The sequence below is a fragment of the Elgaria multicarinata genome, chromosome 8, assembly GCF_023053635.1.
Source record: "Elgaria multicarinata webbii isolate HBS135686 ecotype San Diego chromosome 8, rElgMul1.1.pri, whole genome shotgun sequence".
In the NCBI taxonomy this organism is placed as follows: Eukaryota; Metazoa; Chordata; class Lepidosauria; order Squamata; family Anguidae; genus Elgaria; species Elgaria multicarinata.
The window spans coordinates 39,097,771-39,125,612 of NC_086178.1; the positions used below are offsets into that span (position 1 = coordinate 39,097,771).

General features: G+C 41.3%; 1 protein-coding gene across 1 annotated transcript in view; it reads left to right on the forward strand.

The window, feature by feature from the left end:
- COL4A4 (collagen type IV alpha 4 chain) overlaps nt 1–27,842 on the forward strand; it is an 80,222-nt gene that overhangs the window by 35,150 nt on the left and 17,230 nt on the right. Inside the window, exons 19-37 of the mRNA XM_063132195.1 lie at nt 83–187; nt 1,339–1,503; nt 3,582–3,678; nt 3,836–3,995; nt 4,402–4,474; nt 6,004–6,110; nt 8,341–8,524; nt 8,904–8,972; nt 10,801–10,908; nt 11,563–11,781; nt 12,911–13,072; nt 13,525–13,695; nt 14,732–14,875; nt 16,421–16,528; nt 17,931–18,112; nt 18,244–18,307; nt 18,931–19,005; nt 21,648–21,755; nt 22,289–22,396. Coding sequence (XP_062988265.1) covers nt 83–187; nt 1,339–1,503; nt 3,582–3,678; nt 3,836–3,995; nt 4,402–4,474; nt 6,004–6,110; nt 8,341–8,524; nt 8,904–8,972; nt 10,801–10,908; nt 11,563–11,781; nt 12,911–13,072; nt 13,525–13,695; nt 14,732–14,875; nt 16,421–16,528; nt 17,931–18,112; nt 18,244–18,307; nt 18,931–19,005; nt 21,648–21,755; nt 22,289–22,396 — 2,409 coding nt within the window. The remainder of the gene's footprint in view (nt 1–82; nt 188–1,338; nt 1,504–3,581; nt 3,679–3,835; nt 3,996–4,401; nt 4,475–6,003; nt 6,111–8,340; nt 8,525–8,903; nt 8,973–10,800; nt 10,909–11,562; nt 11,782–12,910; nt 13,073–13,524; nt 13,696–14,731; nt 14,876–16,420; nt 16,529–17,930; nt 18,113–18,243; nt 18,308–18,930; nt 19,006–21,647; nt 21,756–22,288; nt 22,397–27,842) is intronic.

Genomic DNA, 27,842 nt, shown 5'->3' on the forward strand with positions numbered 1-27,842 from the left:
TGTAATGTTTATTTCATAAAAATAATGACAACATCCAATTTTTTAAAAAACCACGCACCACATTTTCAATGATCTTTTACAGGTTTTCAAGGAGACCCTGGAGATCCTGGCCCATCTGGAGATATGGGGGCAGAAGGGTTAGCAGGCCGTTCTGGTGCTAAAGGAAGGCAAGGGGAGGATGGAGCCAGTAAGACACCTTTTACTTGTAGTGGGAGTACAAGTGGGAGATTCAGGACACATGAAAAAAAAGTACCTCTTCACACAGCACATAGTGAAACGATGGGATTCACTTCCATAAGATGTAGTGATGGCCACCAATTTGGATGCCTTAAAAGTGGATTGGACAAATTTAAGCAGGCTATTAATGGCTATTAGTCCTAATCCAGTTCGTCTGATCTAGCATGGCTCTTCTTATATTCTTATGTAAGCTTTCAGCTTTTCCCATAAAGGTTATGATGACAGACACTGACACTGAGATAGAAAGATATGTGTTTGCATAGCAACTTAAATATTGAAATATTATAGTAAGGGTTTGTACTGAAAAGAAGGTCACTTCTATGTTTTTAACATTTTGTTAGTTGGCACATTTAAAATATTATATAGGAAGCAAACATGTTAAAACATATTGGCTGTTCAAGATACTGGTTCATATTAACACCCTTTTCTTTTAGAAGATTTTATTGGTTTAAAAGAGGACTGTTTAATTCCTTACCCCTTGGTTTCAACTGTTATGTATTTTATGGTCCCAGAAGGAACTAATTAATACAGCCAGTAACATGCCCTATTAACTCCAAGTTAGACCTATTGAACTTGTTTAGCATGTTGATTAAAAGCATGACTTTGATAATTTGGTGCATGAACTATCAGGGAAAAGGCTTCTTTCAGACCATGGGGAGCATGGGACAATGTTTAGACAGATGGAAAAAGGAAGTCATGACTTAAATCTCATTGATTTCAATGGGAAGAAAGTTCAACCAATTACAGCACAATCCTATCTAAGCATATCTATTCAGAATTAAGCCCCCATTGAACTCAATGTAGCTTACCTCTGAATAGGCATGTATAGGATTGTGCAGTTAGCCTGGAACCAACCCAAGTTTCGGAGGAGAAGAAATAATTCAAGAGGCCATGCTGAAGTATTGTCTCTGGAACATGTATTAGTTTAAAATATTCTGTATGGAAAGCAAGTACCAGTTAATATATTCAATAAGATATAGTTCAAAGAATCTAGAGTTTTAGGATGCCACCCTCTATGCTCAGCTCCTATAACAAATGGATACTTTGTGGCCATTTCCTTTCCTTTTGCAATGTTCCATAACTTTTCCCTTTCTTCTATAGGTCTCCCCGGTCCCAAAGGTGCATTAGGGGTACAAGGTCCTCAAGGCTTTCAAGGTGACCCTGGTCTCCCTGGTATCTCTGAAGCAGCTCCAGGAAGGCCAGGATCTCCAGGAAGGCCAGGTTTTCCAGGAATGCAAGGAAGCCAGGGCTTGCCTGGACCACCCGGTAAGATAGCAAAATACTTTGAACACTGCATGAGAACATCAGTTGTTAATAATTTCCAGAACATCGGCAAGGAGATTACAAAATGCAGATGACATTTCCACTAACATCTTCAAAAGCATTGCATTTAAATGATATATGTATATTAAAAAGGACCCAGTTTCCCTTATTTTATCTATATAGTGGGGTAGCAAGGATCATGTATAAGCAGTTATATTTCATCAGATAGTTTCATTTTATAGATAATAATCTGAACGCACAACTACACATATTGCCTCCATGATTTGTATTCAAAACCTGGCCACCACTTTTTCAAGGCAGAGGAATGCCAAGAAGGCACAATTTCTAGCAAAGAAACAGTGGGTAGGAGGAGGCACAAACTGCTCTTCCCCTTTAGTAAGGGGTTCTAATAAGGGCTCTGGAATCTAGTAACAGGTTCCATTAAGGGGTCTGGAATCTGGGCTGGAGAAAAGTTAAAGTGTGGGATCTGGCAAATGTGAGAGGGTTAAGCATTTTCTCTACTAGAAATCATACCTTCCTGGATTTGCTATGCCTTGTAGAACTAGGGGCTGTTCAGAAGTAATGCAGCTTTCAGCAGCGAAACATGGGTTAATTAACGCATAGTTTGTTCTTGGGTTGTTTAACCCACCAGCAACCCAAATTTTCCAGGTTTGGATGTCATGATAACAACTCTTAAAAGTGGCATTTTAGGGTTGTTACTGGAAACACGAAGCAGCTCACTCCCAATGCACATCCTCACAATTTGTGGGTTAATTAATTAACCCATGAATTGCTACCGAAAGCCACTGTTATGTCTGAACATGGTCACTGAATCTGGGATTTGAAAATGGTTGGTGGAAACATATTTTGAAATTCTGCCTAAAGTCTTATCACTCTTATGTGGAATGTAGAGAGAGGAAAATAAAACTGGACCAGAATTTTCTCAGAAGACTCCCTCTCCCTTGTGATTTGTCTTTTTCTCAGTCCCCTGAGAAAAAGAATGTCACTTTGCAGAATTTTCTCTTTCTATTCCATAATACCCTGGAATGATGTTCAATTTGGGGCATTGTTGGGGACACGAAATAGTGGCCAGGCTACCAACACAGTTGCTGTTGCTGTCACTTTCAGCAGCTAAGAAAAATAGAAAGAAGAGAATTTCTTGGAGAAATTTGGTGAAATAGTTTCCCCAATTTCTCTGTCCAAAAATAGTTACAGAGAATTTTAAGAGCTCATATTTATGTATGTATGTATGTATGTATGTATTACATTTTTATACCGCCCAATAGCCGAAGCTCTCTGGGCAGTTCACAAAAACTAAAAACAACCTATGTCCATGCCATACCAGTATAGCACAATGGTTTAGGATGTTTCACAACCGCAATCTGCAATGTTATGTTCAAAATTTTCTGGACTTTAAAAAAAAGCGATTCTGGCTGATTACTTACATGCATGGCTAAAATACTGCGAGGGACCAACTCTCTATTGTCTAATGGTAAAGTGCCATGTTTTTATTCTCATAAGGTCATCAAAGGTAAATTCCAGGATAAGACGTCCTTCTGTGCACACCTTTGTAAACATAGGTTTTCCATGTTGAGTGACCATGGTGCATTGATCACAGTCCACTGTGATGGAGGAGTTGTGGTATGATTCTTTTGAGTGCTTGAGGATGTAATGCAGGTCTGTCACACCTCCTTCAAAGACAGTGCTAAAATAACGAGGAATGAACATAGTTCTAGAAAAAATGTCTAAAGGAATCAAAACCCCATCTCCTCTGGTTCTGTATAATACATTAGTTCTACATTTGTAGAAACTTTCGACTGAAAATAGTAGCAAGGGTTATATACTACATAATGCAGAATTGTGTGAATGTTGTAATTATGCAGGAGAAACGGATGATGAGAGATAGATGAACCCCAATCTCCTATTAGGTTGGAAGAAGAAGGGAGCACCAGCTATTGTAGCTATCTGATCCTTTAGCTATATGGTCCAGAATGTGGCTGAGCCATTTGAAATGTTTCAATAGGACAGAGGCAAATGCAGTAAATATAAATTATAAAATGTGTCTTTTGCAAAACATCAAGGTGTGGCTTGCAGTGGGAGAGGATCCTCTGGACCACCTGGAACTAAAGGCCAAAGGGGACCACCTGGAGTAAAAGGTGGAAAAGGAGAGAAAGGCAAGTATATGCATCCCACACCAAGAAAATTACCTCACCTCTGTCATATGATGTGATTTAACCATGAATGTCCTTAAGACACTGTTAACTATTCATTTGCTTTGTAACTTGCCTCATATAACTTGTTCATGGCTTTGTTTTCTTTGTGCCTAAACAGGGAGTCCAGGCAATTGCTCATGTGGTCCTGGTCCATGTGGACTACCTGGCATACGAGGCCGCCCAGGTGTGCCTGGAAGAAAAGGAGGGGTGGGATTACCTGGAAGATATGGAAGCAGAGGTGATCCAGGCTTACCTGGTGCAATGGGACAACCAGGTTCCCCAGTGAGTAACTGCAGGCAATATACCATATTCTGATATCCAAGAAGAAAGCAAACATTATTTCACATATTGTTCCCACCCACCCTAGCCCAGTGTTTCAAGTTTTATTCCATCAGATGTTCTTTGACACTATTTCCCCCCATGTGTTCTGGAAGATCATTGTGTCATGAGGTAAGATTTAATGTCTTCACAAAAGGTCAAGGCAGGATGGGAAGCTCAGGGTATCACCTGCAATGGCCGATGTTGTCAGCTTGAGAAGCACAGATTTCCTATTAGGCACAAGGATGAAGAGGGTCCGCTCCCATCCTGCTTGTCTAACATTTGTTCACTGTTGTCAGCTCTTGGCTATTAATTCAAGAGATTAATTGCTTGAACTTAACTATCATTTATTTATCTTTACATTTGTAAGGGAAGACCAGGCTCATTTGGGCTCACTGGAGAAAAAGGAGAGAAGGGTGACCCTACTAGAATAAGGATGAAAGGTAAATATGCAACCTCCTGCATCCACAAGATTTTTCTTTACATTTGGGACTGCTTGCCATGATATTTTCAAATTTTGTATTATATTGTGGCAATGGGGAAGAAGTTCTGCCACAAACAGCACATGAGTCAACCTAGGAAAAGGAGGATGACAATGTGCAAGAGACAAAAAGATGGTACAAGAGAGGGAGGGAGGGAGAGTCTGGGACTTTTCTACATGAGGCATGTATCATATGCTCATCATACCCTATCCAGAGTTGTTTACAGGTTCTTTAGACAATGTTGTGACTCTCTGGTTTCCCTTCTGTGTCTAAGAGCATTTTCAGCGAGTTTTGTTTTATCAGGGAAAGTGTGGTATTTAATTGTAAAAGCAAAATAAAATGTTTTTTTTATTTGTATGTTTGCCTGGAACCAACCCAAGTTTCCAAGGAGAAGAAGTGCCACCTAGAGGTTATATAGTGGGAAAGCAGAAAAGGAAACATTCCTTGTGTAATGCTTGGAGTTCCACTTCTGTGATGATACCAAAAATAGATACAGCCGATTAACAGCAGATTAACAGCCTTGCATAGAAAAACTCTGGTTTGGATGTAAGAAACTTAACTTAATAAACCAAACTGAGAATAAATGTCTTGCCTGTGGGCCCCACACCTTTCATTACACACTGGCTTTGGTGTGATGGTTTATTTAAACCACACATACCTCTTATATTTGTACTAAAAACTTATGGTTTAATTTATCAATCTGAAACAAATAGAGAGACAAAAACAATGTACTATGCTTGCAGAACCAGCTTCAGGCAGCACATGAGGAAGAACAAATGAAGGCAAGAATCATAGAATTTGCCTTACATGTGAATTATCCTTTTACATGTTTGCCAAACCATGGTCCAGACACTGGAATACTCTCCATCTAAGATATTTGCTTATGTTTTGACAAATGTCTCTAAATCTTTTCATTGGTTTGCTGCTCATCCTAGTTCATTATAGCAGTCTCTTTAGGTTTCAAATGTAGACATGTATCCATTTATTCATCTCCTTTCTAGCTTATTGCATAGACACCTCATAGTTTCTTGCATATTATTTATTTATTTATTTATTTATTTATTTATTTATTTATTTCTTACCCGCCTCTCCCTCTGGATCGAGGCAGGGAACAACATTAAATACAACAATACAATACACAAAACTGGTTAAAAGAGCATATAAAACCGACATAATATTAAAATAACAATCACAACATCTTAAAATTCTTAGGTTTAAAATTAATCTTGTACAAATATAACTGATGTTTGTCATTCGTTGCCTCAAAACTGATACTCTGAGCTCTTATTAGCAAGAAAAATATATTTTATCCAAATATAAGAGAGTGCAATATAGCCTTTGTAAATGCGGTATACCTATTTATCAGTTTGGCCAACTTTCTAGGAGTTTGGGATATTATCTGAAACATTCCAGAAACCATGGGCTTGGACAGAAAATACACAAATATCTTCTTCAGATAATACTGATTGTAATCTTTCCATCTTTTAAAGGGATAAAAGGACAAAGAGGTCTCCAAGGAGAGCCTGGATTTCCAGGAGAAAATGGCATTGCTGGCAAGGATGGAGATCCAGGATTGCCTGGTGAAAAAGGGGTTCAAGTATGTGTGACTACATTGACAGTTGTTTTGTCCTTCATTGTAAATCAGTTTCTCATTTTTTCAAAAAATGAAGGAGCAAACTAGCCACTTCATATTCTTCTGTTTGCCCATAGGAAATGGGTATATTTGACTAATATTGCTTTTTAGGAATTGGTTCAATTTATTGCTCTAATGCTATTCTTCCAGATTGTTGTATGGTACTATACTATACTATACTATACTATACTATACTATACTATACTATACTATACTATACTATATACATGTACCTGGCAACAATACCACATCAGTCATCGTTCATGAGGCCATTGGATCTTCAGCAATTTCCCCCACCAAACCATAAGCTAGTCTCTCATCTTGTATGAATGGATACATTCATGCATACTTGGGTTTCAGCAGCAGCAGCAGCTGGGGGAACAAAAATTAGCCCAGATGTTGGATGTGTTCTAGTTTGGAGGGGATTGTAAAAGAGTGAGAAAGCTTCAGCTTCAGTTGCATTTCCAGCACACCTATCAATTTGACTCAATTCAAGAGGATGCCTTTAAATCCCTAAACCAGGGGTGCAGAATAAGGGTGTAAGGGAATTTTATTTATGTATGCAAATCATCTGAAAATGTTATGTTGCAATCCCAAATGCAAGCAGTAGAATGTTTTTCATGAAATGTTCTCAAAATTTTTGATCATATTCAAAACATGTGCATGTTTTTAAAATGTGCATTTTAAAATGTACATTTTTCTAAAATGCACATTTTTACACTTTAGTCAATGGAGGGAAGCGCACACTTTTGAAAAATATCCATAGAAGTGGGCATTTTCCCATTCAAAACACATACTGTTCTCATTTGAATGAGCTGAAATATAGATAGAAAATAAAAACAGGAGTGAGCCAAAACAAGCTTAAAATGGCATTTTTGAGAATTTTGATATGCTTGGAAAGTGCTGATTCATCTATCCCTAAAAGAGTGCTGAATTCATAGAATCATAGAATCATAGAATAGCAGAGTTGGAAGGGACCTACAAGGCCATTGAGTCCAACCCCCTGCTCAATGCAGGAATCCACCCTAAAACATCCCTATAATTCGGGAGAATGTCAGGACTCTGTCCTGCCGTAGGTCGTGATCTGGGGATTGTCAGGCAGGAATTGAGCCTGTGTGTACCACCACTCAGATGCATCAAAAGGAAAGAACCATGGAGAATAGTTTGAGCACCAAATGAACTCTGCTGGTGTGATCCATGTGAGAGGCAGCCTTGGCTATGCCTTGTTTTCACATTCTTTCTCTCCCTCAGCTTGATGTAGAAACTGGGTCTGACATAGGAATGGTTTTGAGCTTGCAAGAGGGCCATGTTGAAGTTATGATAATTCATTAGACTGTCACAAATGCAACAAATGCTCTAATTCAGGGGTGGGCAGCCTTTGTCTCACCGGGGGCTGCATTTCCATTGGCACAATCTTGTTTGGCCCGTATGCCAGCACTGGGTAAGACCAAATCCATCAATCAATGGGACCAGAGCCACCCCTGTCTTTTTCACACCTATCAGCACACACTGAGGGTCAAAACATACACAGTTTTAAAGAAGTAGCTACGAGCTTACTTAAAAGTATGTTCAGGAGGTCCAATCTGGATCAGGACCCTAGCATAGGGATATATAATCTATAAGATATTTTATTATACAGTAATATGTATAATATTGCAATACATACATCTGAATTCTCTCTGGATGCCCCCATCATTAAAGGCAAGGTGAGTGGTGACCAAAGAGAGGAGGTTTCTGGTTATAGTGCCCCATTTATAGACTTCCCTCCCCAGTGAAACTTGCTTGGCACCTACCCTACCATCCTTGAGCTGGATCCAGATTTAGTCATGCTTAATACAGACCAATTGAAATCAGTGGGACTTAAGTTAGTCATGACTAGCGTAAGTCTTATTGATTTCAATGGCTCTAGTCTAAATGTGACTATATCTGGATCCAACCTTGTTTTTATGTTTTTTGGCTTTTATTGTAAACTGCGCTGGGATCATTTTTCTGTGGTTTTTTTTTAAAAATATTTCTTATGCATGAACTTTTGAATAGTTTTTAATTATAAGCTTAGCATTGTTTGTCAGCCATATGCATATATACAAATAATTGACTGCATCTACATAGGATCTTGAACCTATTTTAATGCAGCACTGCTTAATTGTTGTTCAGCTCACATATATGGTTGTATATTTGTATTAATTATTGACAGGGTGATGATGGAACAGCTATACTAGGGGATAAAGGATTTCCTGGCCCACCCGGACTTCCTGGCTCAAGAGGGCCCATGGGACCTCCAGGTTTTGGAATTCAGGGCCCACAAGGTGTCCAGGGTCTACCTGGAGATCCAGGAAACTCCGGTATAAGAGGACCAACAGGACCAAAGGGTCAAAAAGGTAATGTCAGTAACACTGAAAATAGAAAACTTAATGAAACATAGGTTTCATTTGGATAGTGTATTGAGCCATTGTATTCGTTGCAGTGCCCTAATGAGAATAAAATATTGATACGTGACATACATGTTTACTCAGAAGTGTCACTATGTTCAGTGGGACATATTCCCAAATATGTGTGCCTAGGTTTGCAGTCTTATTTTTGTCCTCTGGAACAATTACAAGAAAAACAAATATTGTTGTTGACATGATTAGAAGGAACTGGACATTTACAAGTAATTTTCAACCAGACAATAGAACTTCAGTTAATTTTCAGTTGTTTAGGAGGTTGGGAGTTGAGACTTACATAAATATTAGCTATTAATTTCTTTTTTGGTTCTAGGTAACACTCCTCCATATGCAACAGCATATGCTGGGAATCCAGGTGCACCTGGTTTAAAAGGTGTAGCAGGTAAAACTATGAAAGTGAAATAAAGTGTTATTCCTTCCTCAGAAGCAGTTGTCAGTCTTCAAATTATACAGAAATTAAGCAGACCACTGTAATTAAAACTTACAAAAATAATGTGTGTGGTAAGAACTCTCTGTATCAGAACAGCAAAACAAAGTCTATTCTCAATGTTAGCCAAAAATGAAAAGCTAAGCTAGACCCTGATATTCTATACAAAGGGGAAATGGCTTTTGCACTGATAGTGAAAATTAAAATGTAGCACTTTCATCCCATAAGGTTATATTATTTATTTATTTATTACATTTATATACCGCCCCACAGCCAAAGCTCTCTGGGCGGTTAGTGGAGATTAGTGGAGATAAAATCCTGTGGTATTTAAAACAACAAAAAACAGATTTTGTTTTTAAACCAGAAACTCAGAAACATTTTGCTTTTGGTGCTTTTTTAGCCGTATAATAAGAACGTATTCACTATTGCTTCACTTGAGGTTGTAGCAAAATTTAGTGCTACAAAATTCAGTGAATCAGTGCTATACTTTTCCCTGCAAAAAGTGAGCTCAAATCTGTCTCTCTATATAATTTGGTCAAATCCTTGGTATAGAACAAAGTAATAGTAGTATTGAGCTGTTAGATCCATTACAAATATTGCTGCTTTTGGACAGCGTCCATACAGTATATTAAGAAAATGTACTTCTGAACTTCCATTGCAGCTACTTTAGGACAGGGACAGGGAATCAGTGGTCTTTTAGATGTTGTTGCATTGGCAATGCTGACTTGGGCTGATGGGAATTGGAGCCAAATAACTCTTCATGCCTAACTTGGAGTCTCCTAACTTTTAAAATAAAATAATTCTGATTATTTAACTTCTCCTGGATTAAAGTAAAAAAAAAGACTATTGTATAGTAAGTAGAAAATCATTCCATTCATTACTTTGGGGGGCTTGAATGGATCTTTTTGGAGAAATTTGCAAATTGTAAATATCATAGCAAGAGACAAATGCAGCTTTAACATCTCAAATTATCAAGGCCATCTAATCTTTGTAATTTCTTGATATTAAATGAGACTTGTTTCAGACTGACCCATGGTTCAGAAGACCATATGAAAAGGAGGGGAGGGCTCCTGTATCTTTAACCGTTGTATTGAAAAAGGAATTTCAGCAAGTGTCATTTATATGCATGTAGCACCAGGTGAAATTCCCTCTTCATCAGAACAGTTAAAGCTGCAGAAAGCCCTGCCCTCTTTTGTATCTGGTCACTGTAACTATACTTTAGCAGCTTTAACTGTTGTGATGAAGAGGGAATTTCACTAGGTGCTGCATGCATACAAAAGACAGCTGTTGAAATCCCCTTTTCAATACGACTATATTAAAGATACAGGAGCCCTGTCCTTCTTTTCATATGGTCACCCTACCCATGGTCATTCAAATAAAAGAAGAATGGCAGAGATAGGCCTTAGCTAGACCTAAGGTTTATCCCGGGATCGTCCCGAGGTCATCCCTGTTCATGTAAATGACACACACGGGATCCCTGGAGCAGGCAGGGATGACCCTGGGATGATCCCAGGATAAACCTTAGGTCTAGCTAAGGCCATATACAGGTTGTGGGGGTACTGAATCTACTCCCCACAAAATCCAGACAAGGTGCATGTATGACAAGGCAGCTGGCAGAGGAAATTAGCCACAAAGATAAATTGAATTAGCCTGAAATGTTTTTTTTAAGGCCACCCTTTTATTTTCAAAATAGACCCTGCCAGATTTTTATTTGTTCCACAGAAGATTTAAAACCAGTCAATACTAAATAATGTATAAGTCTGTATTCTTTCTCTATATTCAGGTCCAAAAGGTTTACGAGGACAATCTGGGCGACCTGGTCCCAGTGGTTTTGATGGCCCCAAAGGCCAGCAAGGCAGACCAGGAATATCTGGCAGCCCTGGTCCAGAAGGTAAGTGAAAAGAGGGCAAGTATTTAATTTATTAAATATGGGAATGTAGAAACAGTAATACAAGAACCAGGCCTGATCTACACCTTGTGTCAAATCATTACGAATGTGGAATAAAAAGCAGGAAACACACACACCATGAAAGCAGTATATGGAATGTGCCCTGTGCTCCAACAGTTATCAGTGCACTTCAATACTACTTTAAAGCAGTAGTGTAGATCTAGCCCCAGTCTATCTTACCCTGAACTGTTATTCCTTTCCCTCTGTAGTTTGTACAAACCATGCAACATCAGTGCAAACTAGGGATGTGCTCCGCTTCTAATCGGACCGGAGAAGCAGGAGCGGAGCGGGGGGCTTCGCCTGCCCTTAAGGCGGAGGCGAAGAGGATTGGGGGGCTGGCGGAGCGTGGCGAAGAAGATCGAGGTGAAGGCGGATCCTTCGCTTCGATCTGGAGCTCCGCCGGAAAGGTAAATGAGGTTTACCGGGCCTTGCCGCTGTCGCTGTCGCCCATGCGGCGACAGCGGCAGGGCCCGGTAACCCCCCTCCCCGCCCTCCTCTCCCTTACCTGCCTCCGTCCGCGGTCTGTCGGCGTCTTCAATTGAGCCCACGGCTCCACCAGGAAGCTTGATCCTGCTATCTACTTTTCACTGTTTTTAGGTTTTAGAGGTGAGACTGGTGATCCAGGTGAAAAAGGTGAAAGTGGTTCAAGGCTGGATGGCAATCCAGGCTTGCCAGGTCTTCCTGGTCTTGAAGGTCCCAAAGGTGTTCCAGGTGACAACAGTTATGGCCTTCCAGGAATCCCAGGCAATAGAGGTCTTCCAGGATTGCCAGGTTCACCAGGCCTAAGAGGTGACCCAGGTTTTGCTGGGCTTCAAGGTATGGGGCACTTTTATGCATCTCCATCTTGTAGTTTTTAGATTTGTTATTGATATTTGGTTGACTATAAGCTCCTTTGGATCTTCCAATTATGGAATCTGGGAGGGGGAAAGACAGGATAAAATATAAAATGAATAAACTCCAGAAACTCAAACAGTGACAGTAGAGCTCTGCTGAATCTTTCAGTTGTGCAAGTACTTGCACATTAGCAGAGTACATTTGCACTAGCGGTATCTGATGGTGCACTTTCCTGAAAGTGGTTGCACATCCACTTACACAAATTTATCTTTAAATGTATTAAATCCATTATTTCTAAATATGTACTGGATGAAACATATATCATGTTGTGTCAACATTTATTTACTTATTTAAATGATGGGACATTTCTCAAATTACAGGCGAGGTACATGGGCCATTATTACAGCCTCAGAAGCTCTATACCAGACTTGCTTTATGCAAATCTCTCCGCGAGCTATAGGTGCATTGATGCAGATGTTCTGCAGTATATTTTGGCATGCTGCTAGCACTGCTATTACCATATGAGGATTCCTGGGGGTGGCAGATGCAGTACAAAGAATAGGGCCAAGCCAGAATGAGAAGCCATCCTGTGATGCATTTGTTCATATTGTCATGTTGGAGCAGCGGGGAGTGAAAATGTCGTTCTAAGCTAAGAAAAGAAAAGGAGAATATAATGTGAATTTATGTGGTGAATAAGAGATAGAGTTTCTCCAGGCCTGTGAAGTAACACGAGTGCCACCACAAAATGGCTGCTGTGGGGGCTATAGGTAGTCACAAAATTGTGGGAGCCCCCCCCCCCCCCGCAATTTCTGTATTGTGTATGTGTGTGTATGCTCTTCCTGTCTTGCTCTCTGTCTGCCTGCTTTTCTCTCTCTCTGGTCTCTCTCTGCGAGATCTTGCTCACTGCCATGAAATCTTGCAATATATTGTGACAGCTGTTTCTTTGATCAAATTATGGGGGATGCAGCAGAAGGGTCTGGAAAATATGTGGGTACCATGGAACATTGCTAGAGGCACTGTGGTGAGGATCTGTCTTAAACCTTTCTGGTAAGGGTGGTGGTGGGTTTTTTTGGTTTTTAATTTGTTGCCTTACAATGTAATCCCCCTGCAGGACAGCCTGGCACACCGGGATTCCCAGGAGTGAAAGGTCTTAGAGGTAGAAAAGGTGACTTAGGGGTCATAGGATATCCTGGCTTACCTGGACTACCTTGTGACAAAGGTTTACAGGGGCTACCGGGACCTCTGGGCTCTTTTGGGCCACCCGGCTTGAGAGGTAAGCGCATCATAACTACAAACTTATCCATGTGGGGAGGTGCTTGTTGCTGCACAACAAGCAGCAAGCCAAGATATAAAATGGGATATCACAGTTATATTTGAAAGGAATAAAGGGGCCTCTTTGCACTGGCGTAGTATGCAGAAGTGAATTGGTTAAAATAGCAGTGGCATCTGGCATGTTATATATTCCTCTCTGCATATATAGTGGGGAGCATCATGAGGTGGGGTAGCCCCAAAGAGTACATACAATACATTTTAAACTTTTTTTTAAAACTTGCCCTCAGCCAGTCTGGCTTTGCCCATCTTATCTGCTCTCCTCCCTCAAACCTGGTGTATCTAGGCGTTATGAATGCAGGATTGCAAATAGAAAGACTTTTGGGAAACAAACTAGTTGCCATGGACTTCTGAAAGATTTTGGGTGCCACTGTTTGGTGCACTTTTGTCCCTCAGGTTTACAGGGCATCAAAGGTCCACAAGGAGATATGGGTGCACCAGGTCCAGCTGGTATGAAAGGCATGCCAGGAGTTCCTGGAACACAGGGGCCATCGGGGCTTCCAGGTTTAAGAGGAAATCCAGGTCTTACAGGGGAAAATGGATTACCAGGCCTTCCAGGACAAAAAGGTACAGATTCTCTAATCAACACTGTCTGTATTACAGATATAACACTTCAGTTCAATTCTAATGATCTGTTTTCATATTTCTTTGGCTTTAAAAAGCCAGGAGGGAGGCCACTCAGGACCTGCACTCACAATTAGCATTGCCATGTGTCCTCTTTTATGGAGAGCCATCCTCTGTTTGAAGAAGTGACCTGCCCAATTCAAGCTTAAAAATAAACATAAGAGTTGTAGCTCAACTATAATTAGAACCTGAACAGCAGATTAAACAGGCAGGTACATAGGTCACCTGGTCACAACCTTCCACAGTATGGTGAGATATATTGTGTATCTATTTAAATTCTAATCATTATTTATAAGTTTCAATGAGAAGCTGCCTTATACTGGGTCAGACCATTGGTCCATCTAGGTCAGTACTGTCAACACTGACTAGTAGCAGCTCTTTCAAGATTGCAGGCAGGTTTCTTTCATAGCCCTACCTGAAGACACTGGGAATTGAATCTAGGACCTTCTGCATGCAAAGCACATGCTCTGCCACTGAGCTATATGCATCTCTACATATAATTTAGTATATGCAAATTTTAAGCAAATTGGTATCGCTTTCATCTTTCTTTGGTTGATGCATTTCCTCTCTTGGCAATTCGTAAATGGCTGCCCTGCTCACAGTCCAGATACAAGAAGGGCACACTCAGAATAGACATTTATTTTTCCTCGGCATATAACTTTCAACTCAGAGGTCCCCTATTGCCAGGAGGAAAGGGTCCTAGTCTTTAACATATTTCCTTAATAGGGATTCTCTGAACATCTTTTTGTCCCAGCCTAGATCTTTTGGAAATAAAGCAATACAACTGATTGTCTCTTATAGAAGCTATGGGCAGCCTCTTCTCAGTTTGAAAGTTTAGAGACTCCAATTTCAAACTTTTCTCTGCTCTCACAGCTAAAAATGGAGTTCAAGGTTCTTTCTAAGCTCTCTTTTGTGATATAAATCCAGCAATTCAGTCCATCAGTATTCAATTGCAATGTAATCTAATATTTATTTAAAGGAAGCAAAGGATCCCAAGGCATGCAAGGTTTCCAAGGACTCCCCGGAAATGAAGGAGAAATGGGAGCTCCCGGTGTGAAAGGTGAAGAAGGACAAACAGGGCAGCGTGGTCCTCCTGGAGAACGTGGGTTTATGGGATCCAAAGGTATGTAGAGTCATCCCTGTACTTATGAGTAACTGCCTTCTGAACTGTTTTAGTTGGCATGTAGTGTGAATTCTCTCCAAGCCAAAGTTCATTAGCTATTCCTTTTGCAACTTTTTTTTCCAGCATGCAATAATTTGTTTGGTATACTTACCCTTTCTACTGTCTGAGTCTTAAATTCTCATATAGTTCAAAACCTCTCTTGAAATCTAGTCCGGTGCATGAACATGTATCCTTTTTGATGCCTCCAATCATATACCACACATTACAAATGGTCACATCTGCCTGGCCATTTAGAGGTTGGTCGAACTGGCCTGATGATTGGCCTTGATCAAGCAAAAGGCAGATCATGCTTAGGGACATGATGGATGCCACCTGCTTTTCTGGCTGACCCATCTTATTCAGCTCCTCTGTTCTATGAGATATGTGTTGCAGTTTCCCCCACTAATGCCCAGATAGCCAAAGCCTGCCCAAGATATTTTGCTGCCTAATGCAAAAGACAAGATATTGTCCCTTGTCCTATATTCAGAAGCTGGCCAGACTGGTAGCTGAATCTTACTTCAACACTGGCAATGGGACAGAATCCTCCATCACATCTAAAAGCAACAGGCTAGCTTAAACAATGCAAAGTATGCCAGCTGGCGCACCCAGCTCGGTCCTCTAACATTTATCCCTATTTGCTCTTTTGCTGCCTGCCCACCTGCTTGCGGCCATCTCAAACAAATGCTGCAGTGAAACAGCGGAACAACACATGAGTGTGTGTGATGCCTCCTGGAGTGCATGGCCTGGGCTGGTTACTTCTTTGCCTGCTGGCTTAGTCAGGGACCTTTCTGAATCCTAGGCAGCTAGGTAAGACAGACAGCTAGGCCGGTTAGGCACAAGCAAGCATAGCTGCTGCTGGCTGCTGGCTTGGGAGGATGAGAATGATCAGGCAACGGAGAACAGTCGGGGAAGGGCTTGGGGAAAAGGGTGCAAGGAACTGCCTGCATTTGCTGCCTGAGATGGCTGCCTCATTCTGCCTAAAGGTTGGGCTGGCCCTGTGGATAGCCATCTTTAGATCACAGCTCTAGTACACTGAGGCCCAAAGTAATTTTGGGAGTTATAAGGATGGCAGCTCCTGATGCACCCACTTTGCTCAGTGCTTCTTTTCAGAGTGCCAAGCAAAAAGAAGAAATGAATTAAAAAAAATTAAAAGAGTTGAACAAATATCTAAAACACCTCTCTAAAATATGGTACCTGTTCAGAGCCATGAAGAGTTAAGCAATAGTTAGGGTGACCATATGGAAAGGTGGACAGGGCTCCTGTATCTTTAGCAGCTGTATAGAAAAAGGAATTTCAGCAGGTGTCATTTGTATGTGTACAGCACCTGGTGAAATTCCCTCTTCACCACAACAGTTAAAACTGCAGGAGCCTTGCCCTAAAGATACAGAAGCCCTGTTCTCCTTTTCATATAGTCACCCTAAAGTCAGGATCCCAAAGGCTGCAGTGGATGGGTTTGAAGCTATGTTATGAGCGAATCTACCTACATTTGATATACTCTACTTTTAGGTGAAACAGGACCTCAAGGAGAGGATGGCTGTGCTACTGTGTTGGTACAGAAAGGACAAAATGGGGAGCCAGGCCTTCCTGGTGAAGATGGCTTACCAGGAACACAAGGTAAGCAAACAGCTTGCTTTCTAAGTTACACAGGAGCCAATAATCGTAACCTTAAGTTCAGACTCTGCACAGAATTTTCCATATACTGTCTAATTTTTGGAAAGCAGTAATAAGTTGTGTTTTTGAAATCGCTTCACTGATCCAAGTTTGCTGAAATTAAAAGGAGCAACAACCTAAGCCAGAGTTTAATTTTAGTTAATTAGAAATGAGTTGATCAGTCAATTATTAATCACTGTTAATTATTTACTTTCTTTATAATATGAAATTTATGTATGTCCATCACATATGATACAGTAAAGGAGATTAGGTACATCTCTTATCATTCATATTCAATGAGCTTGTCAAGGTACAGGGCGTGGGCGGCAAGGCCTCAGCGCAGGAACGCCGGGGCCAGGATGGATGGCGGTGGAACCGGTAACAGAGTCCAGGCAGGTCCAGAAGCAAGCAGGGTTCAGAGTCCAAAGGCAAACAGAGTTCAAGCAGGGCTCTTCCAGAACATTTGAGAACTACACGTTCAACCGCAGCTTTTAAAGCTCAGCTAAAAACTTTTCTTTTTCCTAAAGCTTTTAAAACTTGATTTTGTTCTGACTTTATACTGTTAGTTTTACCCTACCCAGTGCCTGTTTACCCTACCCTGTGCCTGTTTGCTTTCTCTTCCCCTCCTTATTGTTTTATCCTAGTTTTATTAGAATGTAAGCCTATGCGGCAGGGTCTCGCTATTTACTGTTTTACTCTGTACAGCACCACATACATTGATGGTGTTATATAAATAAATAATAATAATAGGGCAGAAGGCGTGGTCAGGCAAAGCAAGGTCTGGAATTGCAGGAACAGGTTACAGAAGGAACAGGAGACCATGCTGCTGTGGCAAAGCCTGGAGTGGAAATGCCGTTCTTATATAGCCTGCTCCCAGCTGGTTTGCATCAGCCCATCTGGGAGTGCTGCTGATATGGGCCTGGGTCCTGCACCTACTCTGCAGCCAGCAAGATGCACTGCAGCCACCAGGTGGTGCTGCAGGACAGAACCTGACAGAGCTCAGTATAGAAAGTGTTATGAAGTTTAATTGACATTAGCTACTGAACTGTTAACACCACTTTCATATGACTTTAGTATGAGTCCACTTCAACAAAAATCCCAAATCCTGTATGTAAGTTTAAGAAGGAAAACAACAAAACACTTCAACATTTTAAGTGTCTAAGGACTACATTTTTTAAAACTGTCATTTCATATCATGATACAATAGTTTTGCTGTATAATATCCTAGAAGTTTCCTTTTAATTTCAGCTTTTGTAGTTTTCCTGACATGTGTTTTGTTTTGTTTTGGGGAAGGATGCAGTCCTTTGCTATGTTTTCTAGGTACAGCTGTTAAACATTGTATAACAAGCCATTGAAATAATTGCAGGTGATAAAGGCAGCCCTGGATTCAGAGGAGTCCCAGGATTGCCTGGAAGAAGTGCCCTTCCAGGAACACAAAAGGGTGAACCAGGTGATGCAGGACAGGCTGGTTTTCAAGGGCTACCAGGCCTCCCAGGGCCTCCAGGACTGAGAGGAATAATTGGTTTTCAAGGACAGCAAGGTGCCCAGGTAGGGTTTAAAAGTCTGCCTGATCTCAATGGGGAGATCATTCCACATGGTATGGACCACAATGGAGAAGGATTATACATAAATGTTATGTATAATAATGGTTGCACATTTTCTTTTAATAAAATAATCAGGGTCCCCAGGGATCATCAGGTATTCCAGGAAGTCAGGGACTTGATGGCACAAAAGGATCTAAAGGTAATGATATAAGGGCAATACATCTAACAAATGCATGAAAATTATTAATTTTTTGGATATGTGTGCTTGCATAGAAAAAATAAATATATGATCAGAAAACCAATTTTATATGTTCCATAATTTGGGAGAATATTATGAAACTAACATCAAGATGTGTTATTGAAAACCTTTGGGATTAAGACAGATTTTTGTTAGATTAATAAGAAAAAATTGAATCTATGTAGGAGAGTATGCCATGGCAACATTAAATAACTAAATCCAAATGTGTTAACTGTGTTCAAAGGAGTGGCAAACAGCTCACTTGCTTGATTTCTTTCTGATTACTGATTATGCCTTTCAACAAACATCAGTAGTTGTTTTCAAGTTTTAATATTCTTTTGGCTGTAGACAGTCAGAGACTTATTCTTCTGAAAGTGTCTTTCAAAGGACCTAATGTATGTCAAACGGCTTCAGGATTATAGCCAGTGAAGCTGTTACAAAAATTAGAAGCCTGCAATGTTTTGCAGAAGCAGAACAAGTGTGGACAAAGCCAATAAGGAAAGAGAAAGGTTTCTGCTTGCTTAGTTCTTAGGCAGGGGGCGCGTCTTGTTCACAAAAGCTATCTCCACCTTTAATGTTTGCAGGCAGCAGAGGTGACCCAGCCATTCATCATGGCCAGCCTGGTAAGAAAGGTCCTTCTGGAGATCTAGGATTGCCAGGTGATGAAACTTTTGGTTATTTGGCAACAAAGTTGTGTCAGTTAAATAACATGCCTATCTTGCTCATTTTTTAAAAAAAGCAGGTTTCAGATATCTATGGCTAATAAACTCTCGGGTTTTATTTACAAAATTTGTATACTGCTCCATATTTAAAACAGATTCTGGAGTGGTGAACATAAAAAGTAAAACAATAAAAGCACTGTGTTAAAAATATACTTTTTAAAAGAAGAATGCCAATAAAAACTGTGGCTGTCAGTTAAGGAATGCTTCCTGTAAAAAACAGTTTTCAGGAGGTGCCAGAAGCAATACAGTGTTGGCACCTGCTTGACCTCCAGAGGCAGGGAGTTCCAAAGAAAGGGGGCCACCACACTCTTCTCCTAGTGAACTCCAGTCGGGCCATAGGTCCATGTGGAGCCACCAGGAACATGTCCTCTGATGATCTCAGTGACAGGGCAGGTTGGTAAGGGAGAAGGTGCTCTCTCAGGCATCCTGGTCCCAAGTTGTTTAGGGCTTTGTACACTAATACCAAAAACTTGAACCTGGCCCAGTACCAAAAAGGCAGCGAGTGCGGTTCCAACAAAGCAGTTGTATACTGTAAAGGGGCAGCTCCCGATAGCAGCTGAGCTGCTTGAAGTGATGAATGAAAGCTGATTCATACTTTATGCTACAGAAACATATGGCCTGTGTACATTGCATGTCTCTTGGTGAACACCATGAAACATGAACAGGCAATATGTGTCTGTAAATGCACAGCAATGCCTGTTGGATACATGCCCTTGGGTTCATAGCATGTATCTTGCATCATACTTTAGTGTTCATGATGGCAAATATCAGTGACAAACATCTCTGGGGTGCGAAATGGTTCTAGGGGCTATGCTAGCAGCAAGAACAAAAATGTTTATACTGTCCTCCAACCTGCTTTAAACAGAATGTCTTCATTTGTAAGAAAAGAAAAAAGGCACCTCTGACATCTGCAGGGTGACTGCACACATCATACACATGCACGCACTTATAACTCAAGCATATTTGCTAAATGTTATATGAATATTTGGCTGCAGCTTCCTGCTGTGTGTACACTTGGTGGCAAACCTAGGTTTACTTCCACATAACATTTGGACTGCCTACAGTCACATGGGGAGAAGTAAAAGGGAGAACCAGCAATACTCTTTCATGTAATTATAGCTTAATAGATTTCCTAGAAACCCCAGCAACACATGAATAATATTGTTACTGTTATTCAGAAAGGCTCCCTTTCCATATTTTGTCTAGCTTTGGATTTCATAGTGAACAACAGAATGGCGAACAATTAAATGCTTCTATTTACTAATGCCTTTGTATCCCCTCCAGTGTCCATCTGTGGCCCTTTCTACACCTACAAGTGTAGAGGGAGGGAGAGGGGGTGGTCCCAGACTTACCTGCTTCTGGGATCATCGCCCTCCGTCCACATGGGCCATGCAACATCATGGGTGTCGCGCCCATTGCACCTGCCATTTTTTAAAAAACAGAAAGAGCTGGAGCGCACTCGCCCTGGACTCCCCCTGTCCTGGCTCCTTCCTTCTGATGACTCCCACTACCCGTGGGGAAGAGGGAAGAAGCTGGGATGGATGCCCACATCACCTGCAGTCCTTGGGATCGTCCCAGGGCCACAGGTAAAACCAGGATAACTGAGGTCTCAGTTATCCTGGGGAAATGGAGGGATCATCCCTCCCTACTCCCAGGATCCTCTGTGCCTCATCTGGATGCACAGGAATGATCCAGGGATGATCCCTCAAAAAAACGGATGGTGTAGAAAGGGCCTGTGATGCTACATTAGGGCTTAGAAGCATTGTGAGGGCTTCAGTGGCTGCATCTGCCCATCACAGAGCTTTCCTTCTCAGTGCAGGTGATGCTGAGGAGCAATGTACAACTTGAGCTGCTGCTCTTTCAGTAGGGCCACTTGTCCCCAACACCGCTGCCCTTCCCTGCTGCCTGGTGAGCTTGAGAAAGGCTAGGCAAATAGAGTGGCTCGTGAGAGCAGGGCCTTCAAACCTGGCACTGTTCCTGTTGTGGATTTTCCATTATTCTGCTGTTACTTTGTCACTGCTTACCTGGGGCTGTCTAAATGTCATTTTTGCCCCACAGTGCCTCCAAATCAGAGCTGCGGTGATTATATGACACAGCTGCCAATTCGTTGCCACTGTGGGGCAAAGAGATGATGATACACAGCGGAAAAGTCAGAGACTTAACCCAACTTTTCCTGCTGGAGCAAGGTCAACGTTGGTATTCCACGATGTGTCCTCACTCTGGAGTCATGCTGGGGGTGTACCCAGAGGAAGGTGGCTTCGCTTTGGTTGCTGGAAGCCAGGCAAGGGGGGGGTGTCAGCGAGCCGAATCGCCACCAGAAAGCCCACATGCCTCCCTCCATCTAGAAAACTCGCTGCTACCCCGCAGCAGCAACACTTTCCTCCAGAGCAAACAGGATTGTTTTCCCAAGGCTCCACCCCACACATGGAAGAATACTTTTTGAAACGCTATGTTGATGTGTGTGTGAAAATCTAATATTTTTTGCTGAACAATGAACTTGTCTGTGTGCGTGGAACTTGGCATTTTAGAAATATGTACCACTGGAAATCTTTTCACTAAAATACGCTTGTTTGTTTAAGGACTTGATGGATTACCAGGAGACCAAGGTACACCAGGTGTTCAAGGGCAACCAGGAAGACAGGGGCCCAAAGGATTACATGGACATGCAGGAACACCAGGCTTCCCAGGTGAGGCGGAAGTAAAGAAAGGAACTTTAGATTAATATTAAACATAGCAAACAATTATGGGCAATTAAAATGGATGACAATGGAAGATGTCCCATTAAAAATGGAATAATAACACCAGAAGAGATATGAAGGCCATGCAGGGCTTAGAACCATCTTAAGATGTGGAAGATGGGGGAAATCAGTCTATGCTAGCTTCCAACAAATCAGCCTATGTCAAGGCAGGCATGCCCAGAATTCAACCTGGACTGAGCTTTGACATGCCACTGCTAGCACTTGAAAAATGATGTTTGCCATGGTTGGTCAAAATCCAGTCCAGTCTGAATGCATTCTAATTTTATGTTCTTTCTAGATACCCCCCTCCAACGTAATGCTAAATAAAATTTATACAAAGATATACAATATATTAAGAGAGGGGGGGATAGTAAAGAGCTCCGGCTATTGGGCGGTATAGAAATGTAATAAATAAATAAATAAATAAATAAATAAATAAATAAATGCTGTTTAATTATGAGAAGTGCCTCTTCCACCTGCAGGTGCTCAGGGAGTGGGAGGCTTAGCAGGAGCTCCAGGTGAACAAGGTAATCCTGGTCTTTTGGGACCTCCAGGTATAACAGGGTTACCTGGCAGCCCAGGTAGAAAAGGTAAATATGAAATTTTGATCTTTTACGACATATGAGAATGAATGGTATGTACTTAAAGATGACAAATATATTTTAAGACATAAATTTCTATTCTGATAAGATAGCTCATCATATTATGAGTATGCCTTTATCTCTTTGGGAGCCACATTTTTGAGCTCTCAGTGGACTAAACACCAATCCTAAGAAGGAAGGCCAGATAGTCTGTGCGTGCAGATGTTATCTTTTGTTCAGCCCAGAACTATGCATGATAGTACTCAGACAAGGCAGTCTGTAGGATGGGATGCAAGTATTACTGTACCATCAAGGTGGTACATGAGCTGCATAAGGCATGGTGTTGGTAGTGCAGCATGGCTCAGCAACAGCCACCAGTGATACATAGGTAGTAACAGAATTGAGCATAGAGTTGATCCAGATCTTAAAATCTATGACACATATTATATGTAGATGTTACGGTGAGGGAGCATTGAGACTTGTATATCTGAAGTTATACAAGTATAATCAGGACTATAGCACAAGCCCAGCTGAACATTTGGCCCACAGAGACAGTATTATGTGGATAGAACACACCTATTGCATTCTACAGGCATTTCAGCCAAAATGTCACCGGTTATGATGGCACAATCCTATGTATCAAATATTTCATAGTACTTTTTTATTGTGTGATTACAGTTGACAGTGAAACAGGGAATTTGACATGCCAGATATAGATACGGTTGTAACTACATCAGCACAATATATGTTGTAACTATATGCAGCACCACACAGTCACTATTCAGATACACATATCTATCAGATCAGGGTGCATGGCAACAATCCCAAACCATTTTGGTACAGTCCCTTTAGTTCCTGTGTGATTACTCAACAACAGCAACTAATTAATAAATAACAACAACAACAATAATTTCTGCTCTCGTACTAAAAGTAAGAGTACAACATAATCATAACATCATATTAAATATTTCTTAAAGTAGACATTGATTTTTAGAATCTATAATATGCAAGTACAACAATTTCTAAAGGCTATTGTAAAATACAACCAACACATTTAATAATAATAATAATAATAATAATAATAATAATAATAATAATAATATAATATTACCTACCCGTCTCTCCAATTTGATCGAGGTGGGGAACAACAGTAAATATAAAATACATAAAACTGAATTAAAACATAATATACATTGTTAAAACATTCTAAAAACATCCTAAATTTCCACTGGATAGGCCTGTCGGAAGAGACCAGTCTTTATAGCTTTCTTGAATGCTAATAAACTGTTAAGTTGATGAGTCTCCTCCGGCACACCATCCCACAGTCTGGGAGCAGCAGAAGAGAAGGCCTCTGGGTAACAGTTGTCAGCCTAACTTTGACTGACTGAAGTAGATTCTTCCCAGAGGACCTGAGTGTGTGGGGTGGATTGTACGGGAGAAGGTGATCCCGCAGGTAGCCTGGACCCAAACCATGTAGGGCTTTAAAGGTGATAACCAACACTTTATACTTCGCCCGGAAACTAATTGGCAGCCAGTGAAGAGACTTTAATACAGGTGTAATGCGGTCACCCTTAGGTCTACCGGTGACCAGCCTGGCTGCCATATTTTGAACTAGTTGAAGTTTCTGGACTAGGCACAAAGGTAGCCCTATGTAGAGTGCATTGCAGAAGTGGAGCCTCGAAGTTTGAGTTCAATCAAAGCTTTCAGATACTCATGTAGAGTGCATTGTAACATAACTGTTGGAAGGTAATTGAAGTATGGATGACTAAAGTCAAATCCACCTTATCTAGGTAAGGTTGATATAGGGTGGGATATAAATGTTGTTGTTATTATTATTATTATTATTATAAATAATTATTATTTATTTATTTTTATTTAAAACATTTATATCCCACCCTATATCAATAAGATCTCAGGGCGGCATACAGATAAAAGCATATAGTATAAAATAGTAAATATAAACAGCTCAAAACAAATTAAACCATAAACCAAGTTAAAACAATATATAATTTAAAAGCAGTAAGACTATTAAAACAGTTAAGACAATGTGCCAGCTTAGTGAATTCAACCATTAAAAGCTTTGTTAAAAAGCCATGTTTTCATTTGGCGCCAGAATAAAATCAGCATTGGCGCCAGTCAGGCCTCCAAAGGGAGGGCATTCCACACTCGGGGTGCCACAACAGAGAAAGCCCTCTCTCTTGTCCCTTCATAGCGAATGTGTTGTGCTGGTGGGATGCGGAGAAGGGCTCCTCCAACAGATCTCAAGTCTCGGGCAGGCATATATAAGGAGAGGCGCTCTCTCAAGTATTGAGGTCCCAAGCCATTTAGGGCTTTAAACGTCATTACCAGCACCTTGAATTCCGACCAGAAGTGGAATTTCAGCAGAAGCTGATAAAAGGCACTCTTAGCAGTCACTGCCATCTGAGCATCCTGTGAAAGTGGAACCACTCTCTCTCTAAGGAAGGCATTGACTACCTAGAAGATCCATTAGATATGCCTGATCTTGCTGCTTGAAGTAGCCAAGATGGGCAACGATCAGTCATCCATACAATTGTCTCACTTCTCCAACAAAACTGTCCATGTCCTTAGGGTCAACAATCTGAAAAGTAGGGCTGTGCTCCACTTCTCCTCAAACCGGAGAAGCAGAAGCGGATTGGGGTGCTTCGCCTCCCCTTAAGGCGGAGGCGAAGAGGATCGGGGGAGCAGCGGATCGAGGTGAAGGCGGATCCTTCTCCTCAATCCGGAGCTCTGCAAAAAAGGTAAGGGGTTTTACTTGGCCCTGTGGATGCTTCACTAGAGCTTGAGGACTCAAACAGGAAGACCAGGCTGTGGCCTGGTCTTCCTGTTTGAGTCCTCGGGCTCAGTTGAAGCAGCCGCGGGGCTGCAGACAGACGCAGGTAAGGGGGAGGAAGGAGGGGGTGGTTACCTGGCCCTGCTGCCGCCGCCTGTGCAGCAACGGCGGCAGAGCCAGGTAAGGGGGGTCTTACCTGTGTCCGTCGCAGCCCATTGCCAGCTTCACTAGAGCCCGCGGCTCAACCCGGAAGTGTAGGCCGCAAATGGGGCCTACAGTTCCTGGTTGAGCCGTGGGCTCTAGTGAAGCTGGCAACGGGCTGGGACGGAAGCAGGTAAGGGAGAGGGGGGCCTTACCTGGCGCCACCCCCAACCACTGCGGAGCTCCGATTTGGAGCCGGAGCTCCACAGCGGAGCGGACACTAGGTGAATCAAGGCGGGGTGGAGCAGGCCCGATCTGCAATTTGCAAATCGGGAGTGGGGCGGAGCGGGGGGAGGTCCGTGCATAGCCCTACTGAAAAGTATCAGTGAAAGTTTGGTTGGATGACACCAAAACATCCTCTGTTTTTATCTCTCTCTCTTTTTTTTTAACCTTTCTGTGCCATCCAGTAGCTGAAGCTTTTTGGCCAGTTCACAAGTTCTTTTATCTTTATTTTTCAAAAATGGAGACCAAATCAAAATAGAGGCAAGTGATTTTATTGGCAAAATGGGCCGCTAATGGTTCTTCCATTTCCGTGCCTTAGTCAGATCATAGAACACAGGTGGCTCTTGGCTAAATTTCAAAAGCCCTCTGCAGGCAATCAGTTTAGATCTCTGGCATGAGTGATCTGCCTCTCTTTTAAAAGCTTGCTGGACAGGAAGGAAGAGGAAGAGAGAAGGGGGTGTCAGAAAGAGAAAGTGAGAGAAAAAAGAGGTGGCAAAAAGAGACAGAGGAAAAGGGGGTACCTCTCCCCCACTTTGGCTCTGACCCCACCCACTGCTTGCATGAGGCCTATAGCTGATTACCCTTTGAGGGAGTGTGGTCCTCAACAGAAAAATGCTGCTCCTGTTCTGGAAGGTCTTCCACCATCCAGAAGAGTTCTATTGGATGTTATTAAACAAACACAATGGTAAGTTTCTTTGCTATCATCACCACCACCACGGATTCTTCTTACGTCTTTTACCATTTTCACTGTAGTCATCTTCCTTTTCATTTCATTGTTTTCAGTTTCTTGAAAAACCAAAGAGATGGTTGAATTTTATGAATAGGGAGATGACTTTTAGGAGCAGTTCCCTCAATAGCCAGGGTCATTTCCTTATTCTAGAGATCAACCAAAGCTATACCAGAACTGGCAGACATGTAGGAAAATGCCCACGAAACATTTGGAATCTGTTTGGATCCATAAGACCTTGAGATTAGGTCAGCTTAATGGGTCCCCCTGTGGTGAGATGTCACTAACAGCCCAAACCTGACTAGGTAACAATGTGACCATGACAACAGAAACAATGAAACAACCAACCCACAGATAAATACAATCCAGATCTGAACAGAACATCAAGTCTAGTGTATGGCCAACTAAGAGAGTTAGGATAGATGTACTTTGAGACAGACCCATGGTTACCATGGAGGCCATGAAATCCTGAGCTGCTCCTTATAAGGGGGCTTTGGAATAGATGCTAAAATACCCCAAGCCTATCAGTTACGAGGTCTTCAACAACCCATGTGAATAATCAAAAGGTTTACAGAGAATTAGTACAGACTATTGCCTAAGTACTGCAAGCATATTTGCTAAAGGAATTGCATCTTTCTTTAAAGAATTCATTATTTTTAAAGATAAACTTTATCATTGTAGTTCCTCTTAATTCCACATATAGAGGTCTTATTTAAACGTTTTTCAGATGCATGTATTATTATTATTATTATTATTATTATTATTATTATTATTAGGTATTTCCTCTCCCCCCACAACCCCCCCAATCCAATTATTAATTGCTGCCTCCATAGTTGTGATTAATGGTCCAGTCTTATGAATCACCACTGACGTTTAAAAGTCCCTTCCATTTAAGTAAGGCTTGCTGCATTCTGCTGTAAAATGGAACAATAACAGTTCTCTTAATGTTCAGCCAATTTAGCTTACATCTGGCAGTATAGAACTGTAAATGCTCCAAATATAAATTTACAAGTGTTAACGTTGTTATGCATTGTTGGCAAAAGCATTAGAAATTACCTAGAAAGCAAAGTAAACGAACCCATCAATCATAGTTGAAGGATCAAGAAAGATTTAAACAGCAAATAATATTCCAAAGATTGACTACAGCCCTTAATGTTTACCTATGCTGGAGTCAGAGTGAGATCCTGCACATGAAAATAACTTTCATTTTACATTTTGCCAAAATACTGCCATAAAATATAAACAATAAACAATAGATTTCAGATGTCAGAAACGTTTGATGTCAAGAATAGTCGTGTCTCTGGTCCTGTGGCTCATGCTGGATGGAAGAATATAACAAGCAGGGAGAGATCTGTGTTCAGTCATTCACTTTCAGATGTTAAACTTAAGAGCTCAAAATTTTTGAATATGAGGATGTATTTCTTACCCGTTTTTCTAAAAGCTATAGACAGCTCTGTTCTCCTGTAAACAGTCTTTTCCACTGGGACTGCCAAAAAGGAGATAACATAGGAAAC